The sequence below is a fragment of the Hippocampus guttulatus genome, chromosome 20 (assembly GCF_054856545.1).
Source record: "Hippocampus guttulatus isolate MCC_2025c chromosome 20, RoL_Hgut_1.0, whole genome shotgun sequence".
Taxonomy (NCBI): Eukaryota; Metazoa; Chordata; class Actinopteri; order Syngnathiformes; family Syngnathidae; genus Hippocampus; species Hippocampus guttulatus.
Window position 1 is genome coordinate 4,811,446 of NC_141280.1, and position 13,620 is coordinate 4,825,065.

Below are 13,620 nucleotides of genomic sequence, written 5' to 3' on the forward strand. Positions count from 1 at the left end.
GGATTAAAAAAAAAGTGTTTGTTCCCAGAATAACCCTTTTATTGAACACAAACACTTGAAAAGACAATGACATCAGTCAATTAGACACTTGCTATATATATATAGATAAACATCAAAAAAACATTCCCATGCACGCGTTTAGGATGTCACATCAAAATAACACAAATACAGCAATAAGGTCGTTGATTCTTTTTTTTTTAAGCACGGCTCCATTTTAGGTTTTTTTTTTTAGACACTTAAACTTTGCGGACGAAACGAACGGCGTTTTGTTTTCCATGTAAACCTTGAAAGCGTAGCTCATTCCTTATGCAACTTGGCAGCAATTTTTTTCATCTCCTCATCCATTGCCGCCAGGTTTTCCAGTGCTTTCTCCTGCAAAAAAAATAAAATAAATAATAATGTACAGTTGGCCATATGGTCGGACAAGCCATTTCCTCTGGTTTTAATCGTTTAGCCCCACAGGATGCACAGGAGCCACCGCGTGTCTTTCTAATGGAGACGTGATGGCCCTGGGAGGTCGTGACGGTGCAGCAAGCTTGGCTCGTAAAAAGGTGCTGTCAACCATTGAAGGGAAAAAAAATTGTTTGGGGGGGAAAAATAAATAAAAGATGCAGGCAGCGGAGCCGTGCCAAAGTTCTGCTGGGGAAATATTAGCATTGTCAGTACTTCTAGGCCAAGTTGTTGATGTGCACTCATTCGGCAAGTGCCTGGCATGTCTGTGTGTGGAATGTACATTTCCATAATGAGTTGCCCTTTCTCCCCCCACCTAAAGCGTGTTTGTGAAGGAGCGACTGGATGTGCTCCGCGGCTTTAGTGGGTCAGCGAGCACGAGATGGAAAATAGTTTACCCACAGAACATCACGTTATCTTCTGCTGATTTTCGACCATAGAATGGTGCTTGAACACCCTGGGCAAACCTCAAAGGCTTTTATTGTCAGTCTGACCACAAATGATTCAAAAAGACAACACGAGAACAGCACAGACACGGAATTTAGGGCTGAAGTCAGCCTAACATACACGTTATAATTTGCTCTCTCGCTGTTTTATATCAGGACAGGGTGTTCTGCGATGCTGGGACAAGGCTGCGAAGAACCTTTAACAGATGACGTGAGATGTTATCCAGTTGTCTGATTGAGGGATGACATGATTTTTAGATAAATGTAGCCTGACGAACCTCATGCGGCGTGAGTGCCCTCGGATGCGTGGCGCCTTGTGATGCCTCTTGGTCGGCGAGCTGGTCGATTTTGTGACTCAGCAGCTTGGCCGCCTCATCCATCTGCACTCATTCAAAAGTCAGAACCGCGTTCAAAAGTCTAGATGCTCGACATTTGGAATTGGAACTGCTCTGACGCTTGATCGTGAACATCTGGTCTACCTTGTTTGGGGTAGCGTCCTCTTCTCGATTCCTTTTGAACCAGGCGGGATGGTAGTAGCCTCTGTAGATCCACGGGTTTCTTTTCTCAGCCAGATATCTGCAAAAACAACCACTCAGCTTAACCCCGAGTAAAACCAAGAGGTCATCTCTACACTTTCTGAGGACTTGGACTGTAATCTGTCAGAAGAATTAAATACCCCAGGGTTTCGCTCCTATCCTCTGGATTTTCTGAATCGTCACTCAGGTCTTCATCTTCAGACACCTCCTCCCCTCCATGCTTGTGGTATTTGTTTTTGTGGTTGTACTGATGCGACGGCTTCCAAATGTACTTTTCAGGGTTTTTGTCATCATCTTTATTGTGTCTCTTGTCGAAGCTCCAGTACTCCTGACTGCGTTCTCCATCTGAGTTCTCCCACTTTTCCTCTGAGAGTTCTTCATCACGCTTTGGCTTATTCTTGTAGTATCTCCAAGGCCTCCAGGACTTCTTCTCCCCGTTGAAGTCCCAGGATTCCTGGCTACGTTCCTCATCAGGTTCCTCTCGGGCTTCCTGTGGGAGTTCCTCATCTCGCTTGTGTCTCCTCTGGTGGTATCTACCTGGTCTCCAGTCTCTCTTGTATCTGTCGGTGTCAAAATCCCAATATTCCTGGCTACGTTCCTCATCCGCATTCTCTGACAGTTCCTCATCTCGCTTGTGTCTCCTTTGGTGGTATCTACCTGGTCTCCAGTCTCTCTTGTATCTGTCACTGTCGAAATCCCAGTATTCCTGGCTGCGTTCCTCCTCCGGATCCTCTGACAGTTCCTCATCTCGCTTGTGTCTCCTCTGGTGGTATCTCCCGGGTCTCCAGTCCCTCTTGTATCTGTCACTGTCGAAATCCCAGTATTCCTGGCTACGTTCCTCATCCGGATCCTCTGAGAGCTCTTTGTCTCGCTTGTGTCTCCTCTGGTGGTATCTCCCAGGCCTCCAGTCCCGCTTGTATCTGTCATTCTCCAAATCCCAAGACTCCTGGCTGCGCTCATCATCTGGTTCCTCTCTGGGTTCCTCTGACAGTTCCTCATCACGCTTGTGTCTCCTTTGGTGGTATCTCCCAGGTCTCCAGTCCTTCTTAGCCCTCCCACTGTCAAAATCCCAGGATTCCTGACTGCGTTCCTCATCTGGTACCTCTGAGAGTTCTTCGTCGCGTTTGTGTCTCCTCTGGTGAAATCTCCCGGGCCTCCAGTCTCTCTTGGATACATCGGTTGCAAAATCCCAAGATTCTTGGCTTCGTTCCCCATCCAGATCCTCTGAGATCTCCTCATCCCTCTTGTGTCTCCTCTGGTGGTATCGCCCAACCCTCCATTCCCTCTTGTCCCTCACGTCATCGAGCCCCCATGACTCCTGGCTGCGTTCCTCATCTGGTTCCTCTGACAGTTCCTCATCGCGTTTGGGTCTCCTTTGGTGATATCTCCCGGGCCTCCAGTCCTTCTTATCCCTTCTAGTGTCAAAATCCCAGGATTCCTGACTGCGTTCCTCATCTGGTTCCTCTGATAGTTCTTCATCTCTCTTGTGTCCCCTGTGGTGGTAAGTCCCAGGCCTCCATTCCCTCTTGTCCTTCTCGTCATCAAGCCCCCACGACTCCTGGCTGCGTTCGTAGTCCTCATCTCCACGCTTGTGGAACTTCTTTTTGGGGTGGTATTGATCTGAGGGCTTCCAAATGAGCTTGTCTTGCTCCTCTAGGTCATCGTCGCTCCTTTGATCCAAATCCCAGGACTCCTGACTGCGTTCTTCATCGCGCTCCTCCTCTTTGGACTCTCCTCCCAAAGGTTCCTTGTCGCGTTTGGGCTTCTTCTGGTGGAACCTTCCTGGCCTCCAGCTGCTTCTCTTCTCCCGTTTCTCCTCTTCCTCCACGCCATCGTCTCCCTGGTGTCTTTTCTCCAGACTCCAGGTTTCCTGATTGCGTTCACTCTTTGCGCTTTCCCGGTTCGACTCTACTGCGCTCTGGAGTTCATGGATGTCTTGTGCGTGATCTTTGGCCTGCTCTTCATTGGTCGCCTCTTTGCTCTTCTTGTCTAGCGGAGCATGTTTAATTCCTGTAAAAGGACAAAATGGATCATGTACTGTTTGCCATTCTTTTTGCTGAACTAACTGGAACATGGCACAAACCTGCTTGGAAGATCTCCTTGCACTCTTGGTCCAATTGGGTGTTCGGGTGGGTGAATGCTTTGGACAGAACCTCCACCAAACATCTTGTCACCTGATTAAGAAATAAGCCTTGAGTTGATTTTATGCAGTATGCTAAGTACTCTGCCAAGGGAGTTTTTTTTTTTTTTTTTTTGGATCCATTTGCTATCAAGATTCCACAAAACCTTATGGAAGAATTTGTGCTTTTTCTATCATTTTTAACCGACATTATAATGAAATGGTTTTCTAGAAAAAAATTGTAGGACAAGGAGACTCTCCTCCTGGCCACACGCAGTAATCTGCACCTGGGTTGTTCTTCACTCATCTAAGGGTGAGTAGTTTTGTTCATTTGAGTTTATTTTTCCTTCAACTTTCTGCATGGCACACTTTCACAATATTTAGTATTTTACATTCATTACTGTAGTGTATGGAGTAAAATAAGTAACCCTTCATATATGGATAATTGCACCCAGTGTGAGTTCCTTCCTGCACAGTAATGATTGTATGCATGTGTGGTTGCATTCTCATGCGTTCATTGGTGATTGCACGCAGGATACAGTACTGCATACTATATGCCCTATATACCGTATCGTATACGGTACATCCATGTTAATGCAAAATAATACAGTAACTTACCACATCTTCTCTTTGGCCATCCTTCCCCACTGGAAGTGCTTGATTCCCTGCTCGAGAGACAAATATGCCTGGCTTTACAAAAACATAACAAAACAAAACGCAAGGAAGGAAAACAACAAAATAGAGGTGCAGTAAAAAAAAAGTGCTCAGAGTCACTGTCCTTGGTGCTGAACTCACCTATCTGAAAAGCGAACCCAAGTAGCAGAAAGAGAGGAGTCCGAGTCATCTTGTGAGATCCGGTGTGCCTCCCGATAAGGCGGGAGGGATGCTTCTGCGGGAAGGGGAGCAGCACCTCTAATATAAAGGCGCTCAGAGTGGGGGAGGAAGGGGGGAGAGGGAAGGAGCGTGGGAGGGGACGCTCATGTCATGACTCATTAGACCTGCAGGGAGAAGCAGCAACAACTCGTTTTCTTTGTTTTTGTTCTTCTCCTGTGGACGAAATAAGCCATCACACAGGTGATAGTTTAAACATTACTGAGAGGAACAGGGTAGTTGTCAGCGGGTGGGGGCTTAATGCCGCGAGGCGCCCAAAGGCATGGCAACTATTGGCAATCACACACCCTGCAAACTTCATTATCAGACCTTCGTTTTTAGTTCCGTTCCGAGAAGCGATACCATTCAAACTGAAATAATTGCATGCATTGTTAAGTTTACTGTGTAGTTCTTCACTTTAATGTGTTTTAATGCAGCTTTAAGGACACCTTTAGCCTGTGATAATGCAATCAGAGACGGAGAGAAAAGAAAACGGGTTTTTTTGGATTATATTTGGTTTTGTTTCCTCATGTGCCTTTATTGTCGCCACCTGTTCTTGTCATCCGGGTCCTTGTGTTAAGATTTGTTTTGGATTTAGTTGAACTAGTGTATCCCTGCAAGTGTGCGTGCGTGTGTGTGTGCGTGTACAGTTGAATCGCCTGTGTAGTTTGAAATCAATTTTTTCAAATTTTTATTCTGTCCGTTTTATAGGTGGGGAAAAAAATGTGTTCTGCGAGGTTAAGCCCCCTATTATGCACACTGGTCAGATGTCAAACACTCCAGTGGACATCATCCAAGGGTGATTAGTTATCTTTTTATGTGTATTAGTTATGTCTTTTGTTACAATTTTATTCAACACGGCGTTTGACTTTATAAATGAATGACACAAGGTGTGACAAAGGCCAGCCTGACGAGTGTGACGAGTGCACTGGTATGGCGGCCTTAGAGCGCCTCGTTGTCGGCATTGAGTACATGCACGTCATGGAGAGAAGGTGTGATAGTATGCCGGTGCCTGGAACAGTCTGGCATGCGGAGCGGGACTTCAGGTGAGCGTGTCTGCTTTAGAGTGGCTTGTTGTCGACCATGAGTGCATACACAAACAGATACTGTAGAAGAAGAACAAGGGGAGAAAAAAAGTCTGATGTGACATCCAGCATGTGGACATGGGCATTGCCCACGGGGGCTAAAATCGCAGCCGTCGGGGTGGGCCAATGTCCGTGTTTGTTAGAAGAATCGTGCATGCGAGTCGTGAGATGGCCTTCAGCAGAATGAGGAGGATAAAGAAGGAGGGGGGGGGGGGCGGGGGGACTGCAGCCAGCGGCATTCAATCATCCAGGCCTGCCACATTCTCATCAACAGTGTGCGCTCACATGTGACGCCCTGTGATGATGCTCCCTGGCCTTTTTTATATTAAAGAAAAGGAGGGGGGAAAAGTGCAGCAAGAAGCATTACGCTAAATCACATTTTATTCTTCAATGTAATAAAGTACACAGGCAACAGATAAAACACGACGTGCACTGTAATAGTTATTTACCAGGATGGTTTTTTTTTTTTATCGTTATTGTTGTTTACGCTTGTATTTTGTGCCCTGAGCATGACATAGAGCTGAAAATGTGTGACTAAGACAAATCGTTCCTAATCATTTTTCACCATTGATGTGATGTATAACCTGCACAACTCAATAAGATAATGTGGTTGCACAAGTGCGCACACCCTTTTATTACTCGGAATATGGCTGTTCATAATCAAGCAATCTCAGTCAACTCGTGTTCAAAAGTCAGTAGACCCTTTTTTGGGCCTCAGACTAATCCCGTAAAACGTTCACATGCTAGAGTAACCCACTAGTTACTGTGTTGCAATCGTAGAATTTTGAGAGCTAAATATGTTTTCTATACCGGCCATTCTAAACATTTTTGGGCAAGCCAATACTATTGTGAGCAGGTTTTTGTCTCCAACAAGGGTTCACTGTCTTGAACAGTATTCCATGCTCTTTGTTTCCTAAACTAGCCACGTGATGTCAATGTGAAGACTGAAACTTGGACCTGGAAAAACAAACATTTGAAGGGATGCAGTCCTTTCAATCATTAGCTGCCAGCAATGACAAACGATGGTGTGCTTGACAAACCTCATTTCATTAAACCAGTAATGCAACTACATTTGCAACAAACACACCCACCACCACAATGAGCAGCAATGCTCAAGTGTCTCAATTTTCCTTTTCTCCTCCCTCTGCGTTCTCTGCTGCCGCAGGAACAATTACACAAGGGGATGAAGGCTCTCCACACTGCCAGGAGTTTATTTGGGTAGGTAAAGCCGCATTCAGATTAAAATGCGATATGAGTTGTATGTCTGGTGTACACTGCTCAAATTCGCCTCCACAGGAGTGTGCTGCGCGTGGCCAGAACGGAACCTGTAAGTAAGAAGTTTTGAGAATTGTTTCGAGGAGAAGAATACAGGAAAGGTGTCTGGAAAGTGGAGTTGATTTTGATTGTTTTGTTCAAAAGTTGTTTTTTCCAGGAGAATTATATATTCAAGGATTTTAAAAAAAGCCATTGAATGGAAATGTAGTTTCTATTGGACGATTTTATGTGAATTCCTCAATTACTCAAGCACGTGTAATGTGAAGTTAACGACAGACGTGTGTGCTTGTGTGCAAGTGTGCATGAAGGCATTTGCAGGGAGTTCGTCGGCCAAACTTGCGTATTTTCATATATATGAGCAATAAGTGAGGTAGAAAGGGAAAAAAGTTCAGTACTCTATCTGCGTGAGCTCTTTGGGCAGGTAAAAAATGGTGGAGCATAAGTACCATTGACTCAAAATCTTTTTGTATTAATAATTAATGAGCATTTGGTGGATCTCATTTTGTCTTCTTGCTGCACCAAAAAGAATAAAATCAAATAACATCACGACACCTTTATGTGCGCACGTCCGTGTCAATTAAAAGCTAATTGACTGCTGGTGGCCCTTTATTCTTTCCTCCATTTTGTAACCTTTTTGTTAAATGTGACACTGACATTAAATGTTGTTCACAAGGGTGAAAGGTCAGCAAGATGCAATCCGGTTATTTACGATCGTGTCCGGCCTCGGGTGACAGGTGTCAAACAAATCCTGTTCCACTCTTGATGCTGATGCTGACCTTTATTTCAATGGCTAACCTTGTTATTTAGAATAATCATATAACTAGATTGGGACTAAGGAGGTGGCTGAATTTCTAGTTTTATTGTTCTGACAATACATTTTGAAAGACAAACCGTATTTCTTTATTCAGCTAGTTAATTATTACATTGATAGTTCGCTTTTAGTTAACGAGTAGCAAATAGTAGCTTAAGTGCATACCTGGTTTCTAAGTGACTTCCTTGAGGTAGTTAAATAGATACATAGCTATATCGGTAGATATGCGTTTGTGAATTATCTAGTTATGAGGTTTGCTTGCTGGTTGGTACTAATGATGGAGTTTGTTGGTTCGTTAATTACTTTGTTTATGAATACGTTTACTTTGCAGCAGGATTATGCGGGGGGAAGTAACATGCAAATTACAAGAGTCACGTTTTGTTGAGTTAGCTTGCTGGATAGATGAGGTCCGTATTTGTTGATAAGACGTCATTTGGCAGTTGAGTAGTTGGTTGTTAGCTTGTTGTTGGTTAACTAGTTGGGTAGCATGTTAAACGGAAAAAAAAAGAGATAACACATGTGACTTTCTCGAGTTGCTCGCTAATTGACAGCTAGATTGTTTGTTGACCTATCTTTTTGTTAGTTTTGTTAATATGCTTAGCTCGCTAATTAGGGAATTTGGCTGTTGATAGGCAAGCTAGTTATATATGTTAGTTGTGAGATTTACAAGTAAGTAAGAGCTATATGGTAATTTTGTGTATGTATACTGGAAGCACGTATCGTCCTGAGGAGACCATAAAAACCTTTTGGCCATATTTTGTCACACCTATGATTTCATTGCCACATCGGGCACATACTTGAAACAACAAAGAAAATTAGAAGCTTTTGTGTGTGCAGTCATTGGAGTATTTTTCCTACCGCAATTAAAAATCTTTTCACAACAATTGCCTCTCTAATCTCCTAACATGAAAAATTAAACATCAAAATCATTAACGGGCCAACAGCCTGTAAGTGTTATTATGCAAAGGGTCGTTTTGAGACCATCAATGGTTTGTGAGTATTGATCCACAGAGATGCGCGCTTTTGTTATTATAATAAAATATATTCAAATACTTTAAGAAAAAGCAATTGTTGAATATTTCCAGACATGACTTTATTCAGGTTTGTGGTTGGCCAAAATTGATATACAGTGGTGTCAAACTTAAGGCTCAGGGGCCAATAAAGCAAATATGTAGTGTCCATCCATTTGGTATGTCTATTAAAGACATGTGTTGACAAAAAGTGCAAAATAAAGACTCAAAAATACTGCTCATGCAATAGTAACTCGGTAAAACCTACCACGAAAAAGACGGCATATTTTAGCTAGAAAACAAACAGTGAATCTATATGAGGTAAGCATTAGCTTTCGCAAACAATTGGAGAGACATTTCCGAATATTATCAGAGGCCGAATTAGCTCATATATCTCACGAACACATTGTAAGAACAAACATCTTTTTAGAAACTTAACAAACTTCTTTTGAACTGCACATTAAATTAATCATTTCATGACAAGTTTAAGGACCTTGTAAGTGCTACCTGTTTGAGCTTTGGGAGGGATTTATGGTTTGTTTTTCTGAGTGCTCTTTTCGTGTGTTTAGATGGATGAGGACAAAGTCCAGCCCAGGGCGGCAGAGCCCCTCAAGCCTTTCATCGGTGAAAACAGTGGTGAAGTGGACCGTAACAACAGTGTGACAGTGTACAGTGTGACCCAGACCCCGCCCTGGTACTTGTTAGTCTTGCTGGCCTTTCAGGTGATTTATAAACGTGTCGCCAAAAAAAAATAAAAATAAAAAAGTGTAGTTTTGCAACGTCCCCGTCCAATTTACAGAGCTTCTTCTCTACTCCACAGCATTACCTGACAGCATTTGGCAGCAACATCGCCATCCCGCTTATCTTGGCGGATAGCCTGTGTTTGCAGCACGACGGCTTGACCCAGAGTCACCTGATCAATACAATCTTCTTCGTCTCGGGGCTGTGCACCATTCTGCAGGTCACCTTTGGCATTAGGTGTGAACATGCTAAACACAAGGGGTGTAACATTTGGACCATTGGGAAAATGAAGTGTGGTTATTTTCCCAGTGATGTAAGCTCATGCTAATTCATCATTTTAGGATTGAAAATATTGGATAACGCACACTTTCAAGATTGTGATTGTGATATATATAAAAAAAAAAATTCACCATTGGTTCCTGTTCTTGTTAGGCTTCCCATCCTGCAGGGGGGCACGTTCGCCTTACTCACCCCAGCATTGGCCATGTTGTCCATACCCGAATTCCAGTGTCCCTCTTGGACCAAAAATGCCACCCTGGTGAACACGTCCTCGCCCGTTTTCATCGAAGTGTGGCGGACCCGACTGACAACAGTAAGCCGGCTCAAAAATGGTCAAATTTGATGGAATAATTTCTCAGGTTCCATCCTCCCATCCCAGCTGCAAGGCTCCATCATGGTGGCCTCCCTCCTGCAGATCGTAGTGGGATTCTCTGGCCTCGTCGGCTTCCTGATGCGCTTTGTCGGCCCTCTCACCATCGCGCCCACCATCTCCCTCATCGGTCTGTCCATGTTCGACGCGGCTGGAGTCAGGGCCGGCAGCCACTGGGGAATCTCAGCCATGTGCGTCTGCTACACTTGAAATGGAATGTCTGTCTGCGTGTTGAGGAGTCCCCGGACCCAAAAGGTTTGCAAACACCCGCAGTAAAGCAGTAGTAACGTTTTTTTCTAAAATGCACAGGACCGCAGTCTTGATCATCCTGTTCTCCCAGTACTTGCGATTCATCGAGCTGCCCATTCCTGCATACAGCAAGGCCAAGAAGCTGCACACCAAAAAGTTCTACATTTTCCAGATGATGCCCGTAGGTCCTCAAAATACTCCGCTACAGTTACCGTACGATGCTAAAAAATTGATGTCGATTAGATTCTGCTGGGCATTGCGGTCTCCTGGTTAGTGTGCCACCTGCTCACCATCTACGACGTGCTGCCATCTGATCCGAACCAATACGGACACCAGGCCCGGACTGACGTGAAGGGGGACGTGGTTACCCAGGCTTCCTGGTTTGTCCTGCCTTATCCGGGTAAGCATTCCGATCCACACATTGATTTGGTCCATCTCCAACCTTTAGGTCCAAGGGACAGCCGAGCTATGGCTCACAGACCCCTGACCCCAGTTGGAGAACCCCTTGATCGAGAACCGCCTTTTTCCACAGGCCAGTGGGGCACCCCGGCAGTGAACCTGGCAGGCATTATTGGCATGATGGCGGGAATCGTGTGCTCCATGGCAGAGTCGGTGGGCGACTATCATGCGTGCGCCAAGCTCTCAGGGGCGCCGCCTCCGCCCAAGCACGCCATCAACCGGGGAATCGGCGTGGAAGGAATTGGCAGCTTGTTGGCGGGGGCCTTTGGCACCGGGAACGGCACCACCTCGTTCAGCGAGAACGTGGCTGCCCTGGGCATCACCAAGGTTTGAAAGAGAACGCGACATCATTTTAAGTTTTCAGCGCCATCAAAGTATCTGCTTGACAGTGCCTTGAAATACATGAATGAATGAATGATTTCTGATGATGTGTCTGTGGTGCAGGTGGGAAGTCGAATGGTAATTCTGCTCAGTGGAGTCGTGATGATCGTAATGGGGGTCCTGGGTAAAATCGGAGCCATTTTCTCCACCATTCCCAACCCTGTGATTGGAGGGATGTTCCTGATCATGTTTGGGGTCATCGCTGCGACGGGAATCTCTAACCTACAGGTAACCCGGAGTGACTATTTCCTTTTTATCCAGTAGTCATGACCTTACTTTTTTTTTTTTTTTAAGTCAACAGATATGAATTCCTCCAGGAACAACTTTGTGCTCGGTTTCTCCTTGTTTTCTGGGCTAGTCATTCCGAACTGGATCACCAAGAATCCAAATGTCTTGGTCACGGGTATGAATCGCATCTTTTTACTGACATGAAACGACACCATAAGGCATGAGTTTTCAAATGCATTGGGTTTTGTGGGGAGACGGTTTTCCAAGGACTCATTCGTGGTCCTAGCGCACATCAAGCATTGGCCCTAATTACCCTATGAAAACGTCTGGATGCGTTTTTCCGCAGGCCAAAGTGAAGTGGATGCAGTGTTGCAGATCCTTTTTACAACTCCGATGTTTGTCGGAGGCTTCCTGGGGTTCTTCCTGGACAACACCATTCCTGGTAGGTTTAAGGCTAAATTAGCCTCAGCCGTCAACTCGCACTTCTTCAAAAGAGTTCTTCCGTGATACAGGTACCAAAAGCGAGCGTGGACTGTTCGGCACGGACGAAACGCACCCGGAGGTCTCTGCGACCTTGGAAACCGACGACATTTACAACCTCCCCTTTGGCATCACAAGGCGTCTGTCGTCACTGCCTTGGGTTCGCAAAATTCCGTTCTGCCCGGGGGGAGAGCAAAAGCCTCTCTGCAAGTCAGACAAAGGCATGCCCTAGAAGGCTGGCGACATCCGTTACTTTTTATACTCTTATCTTCGGGTTTGCCTATAATGCACATTACAGCTTGATATACCGTGACTTGTCATTGGGAGTGGCAGTACCCTCAAAGGTTCTGCTTCTGTAACTTGACTTGACCTCTACAGTTTAGCCATGCCTGGTCCTTTTTGGCCTAGGAAAAGCTAAACCAAAGCTATGGTTCACTCAAATGTTCTGCTTTTGTACACTCGAGTGTTTTTTGGAACATATCTTTAATTTTACGCCTTGTCACTCAAAGAAAAATGGTTAGTGTGCTATGTTCTATGCTGTTACCTACAATGGTTCGACTGCTCCTAACTGTCCTTGAGGTTCAATAATTATGGATACAAGTCCCACTTTGCACCTTTGACATTTGTATATGTTGGGGATCTACTTTGTTTTGTTGTTGTCTCTTTTTTTTTGTCCTTTTGTGCTATTGGTGCTTCTTTTGCATAAATTCTTTCATATCAGTCTATTTTTCTGGCAAGAGAATATGTGGCCAGCAATAATGTTTTTATCGCTGCATTCATTCAGTCTTGATTATATTGCCTGATAAGATTCCATGAGAGATAACAGTCTGTGTGAAAATAAATAATGTGGACAGATTCCTGGATAGTAATCAGTTGCACACACATTCAGCCAAGTACAAACACAGTCAGGCATCAACATGCCACATATTTCTCTTAAGTATACAGGTATGTAACTTGACATTTACCTGACTCGCTTCTGTATGCAACCTTGTAATGGCATATTGATGAGTGTCCTTCAGTTCAGTTTTTTTTCCGATGCTGCACGATTATGCAGCTGGAAAGTCTCCTTCTCCAACTCACGGCATTAACATCTGACAATGCGAGTGCACAATTATTATTATCATAAGATGAATGATATTACGCTTCGGTGCGTATGACTGAAGCAGACTAGCTCGTTCAATGCGCACACTAAAGTAAACAGGAACGGGACGCCTAAAAGTAAGACACTACTACTTTCACTTCCCTAATGGCTACATACACAAAAAATCTTCCTGATCGTTCGGTTTTTGCATTGATGGTGTTTCATAAAATGCTCAGATGCAATCTTAGTCTAGATAACGATAACATTGGATTGTGTTTGGCAAGGTTAAAGCCAGCGAGGCATTATTACGTCAACTCAATCCAAAGTGTATTCAGTGTTTTTTGATTGGGAAATGAAACAAAACGTGTTTTACGATCTCCGCGGACGACAATAAACGCACCACAGTCATTCAGACGTGTTTGACCCTTGTTAAAAAAAGAAAAAAAGACAGAAAACACGAGACTTTCACCGTTAAACACGTGAACATAACTACTACATTATGAATTTTGGCTGGTCTCAGCTTGTTTATTACAACGGTGTGGTGAAGGGAAGCGGAAAATAAGGAGACAAATAACACTAACGCATGCTTTCAAAGAAAAACGCAAGAGTGTCTTGTTTGCGAGACGAAAATAATTAAAAAGCCAATATTTCGCAATGAAATTATTTGAATACTTCTTCTATCATCATACTGTCAAAAATTTGAAATTAAATAACAGAAAAGTTACATTTGAACATTGTAGTTGTTTTAAT

At 44.2% G+C, this 13,620-nt stretch overlaps 2 protein-coding genes across 2 annotated transcripts; one reads left to right on the forward strand and one right to left on the reverse strand.

Moving 5' to 3' along the window:
• Positions 1–32: 32 nt before the first annotated feature.
• Positions 33–4,425, reverse strand: LOC147187659 (uncharacterized). The gene is made up of 7 exons (XM_086100702.1): positions 4,347–4,425; positions 4,170–4,216; positions 3,516–3,606; positions 1,573–3,442; positions 1,376–1,472; positions 1,175–1,276; positions 33–372 (listed from the first exon to the last, which is right to left on the reverse strand). Exons 1-7 carry the CDS (start codon positions 4,393–4,395, stop codon positions 298–300), a joined length of 2,331 nt encoding a protein of 776 aa, XP_085956828.1. The 5' UTR covers positions 4,396–4,425; the 3' UTR covers positions 33–297.
• Positions 4,426–6,604: 2,179 nt separating this feature from the next.
• LOC147187660 (solute carrier family 23 member 1-like) lies at positions 6,605–12,602 on the forward strand. The gene is made up of 12 exons (XM_086100703.1): positions 6,605–6,724; positions 9,172–9,324; positions 9,423–9,580; positions 9,776–9,935; positions 10,002–10,183; positions 10,302–10,422; positions 10,485–10,641; positions 10,774–11,027; positions 11,145–11,309; positions 11,376–11,484; positions 11,656–11,751; positions 11,822–12,602. Exons 1-12 carry the CDS (start codon positions 6,605–6,607, stop codon positions 12,019–12,021), a joined length of 1,875 nt encoding a protein of 624 aa, XP_085956829.1. The 3' UTR covers positions 12,022–12,602.
• The last annotated feature ends 1,018 nt before the right edge of the window (positions 12,603–13,620 follow it).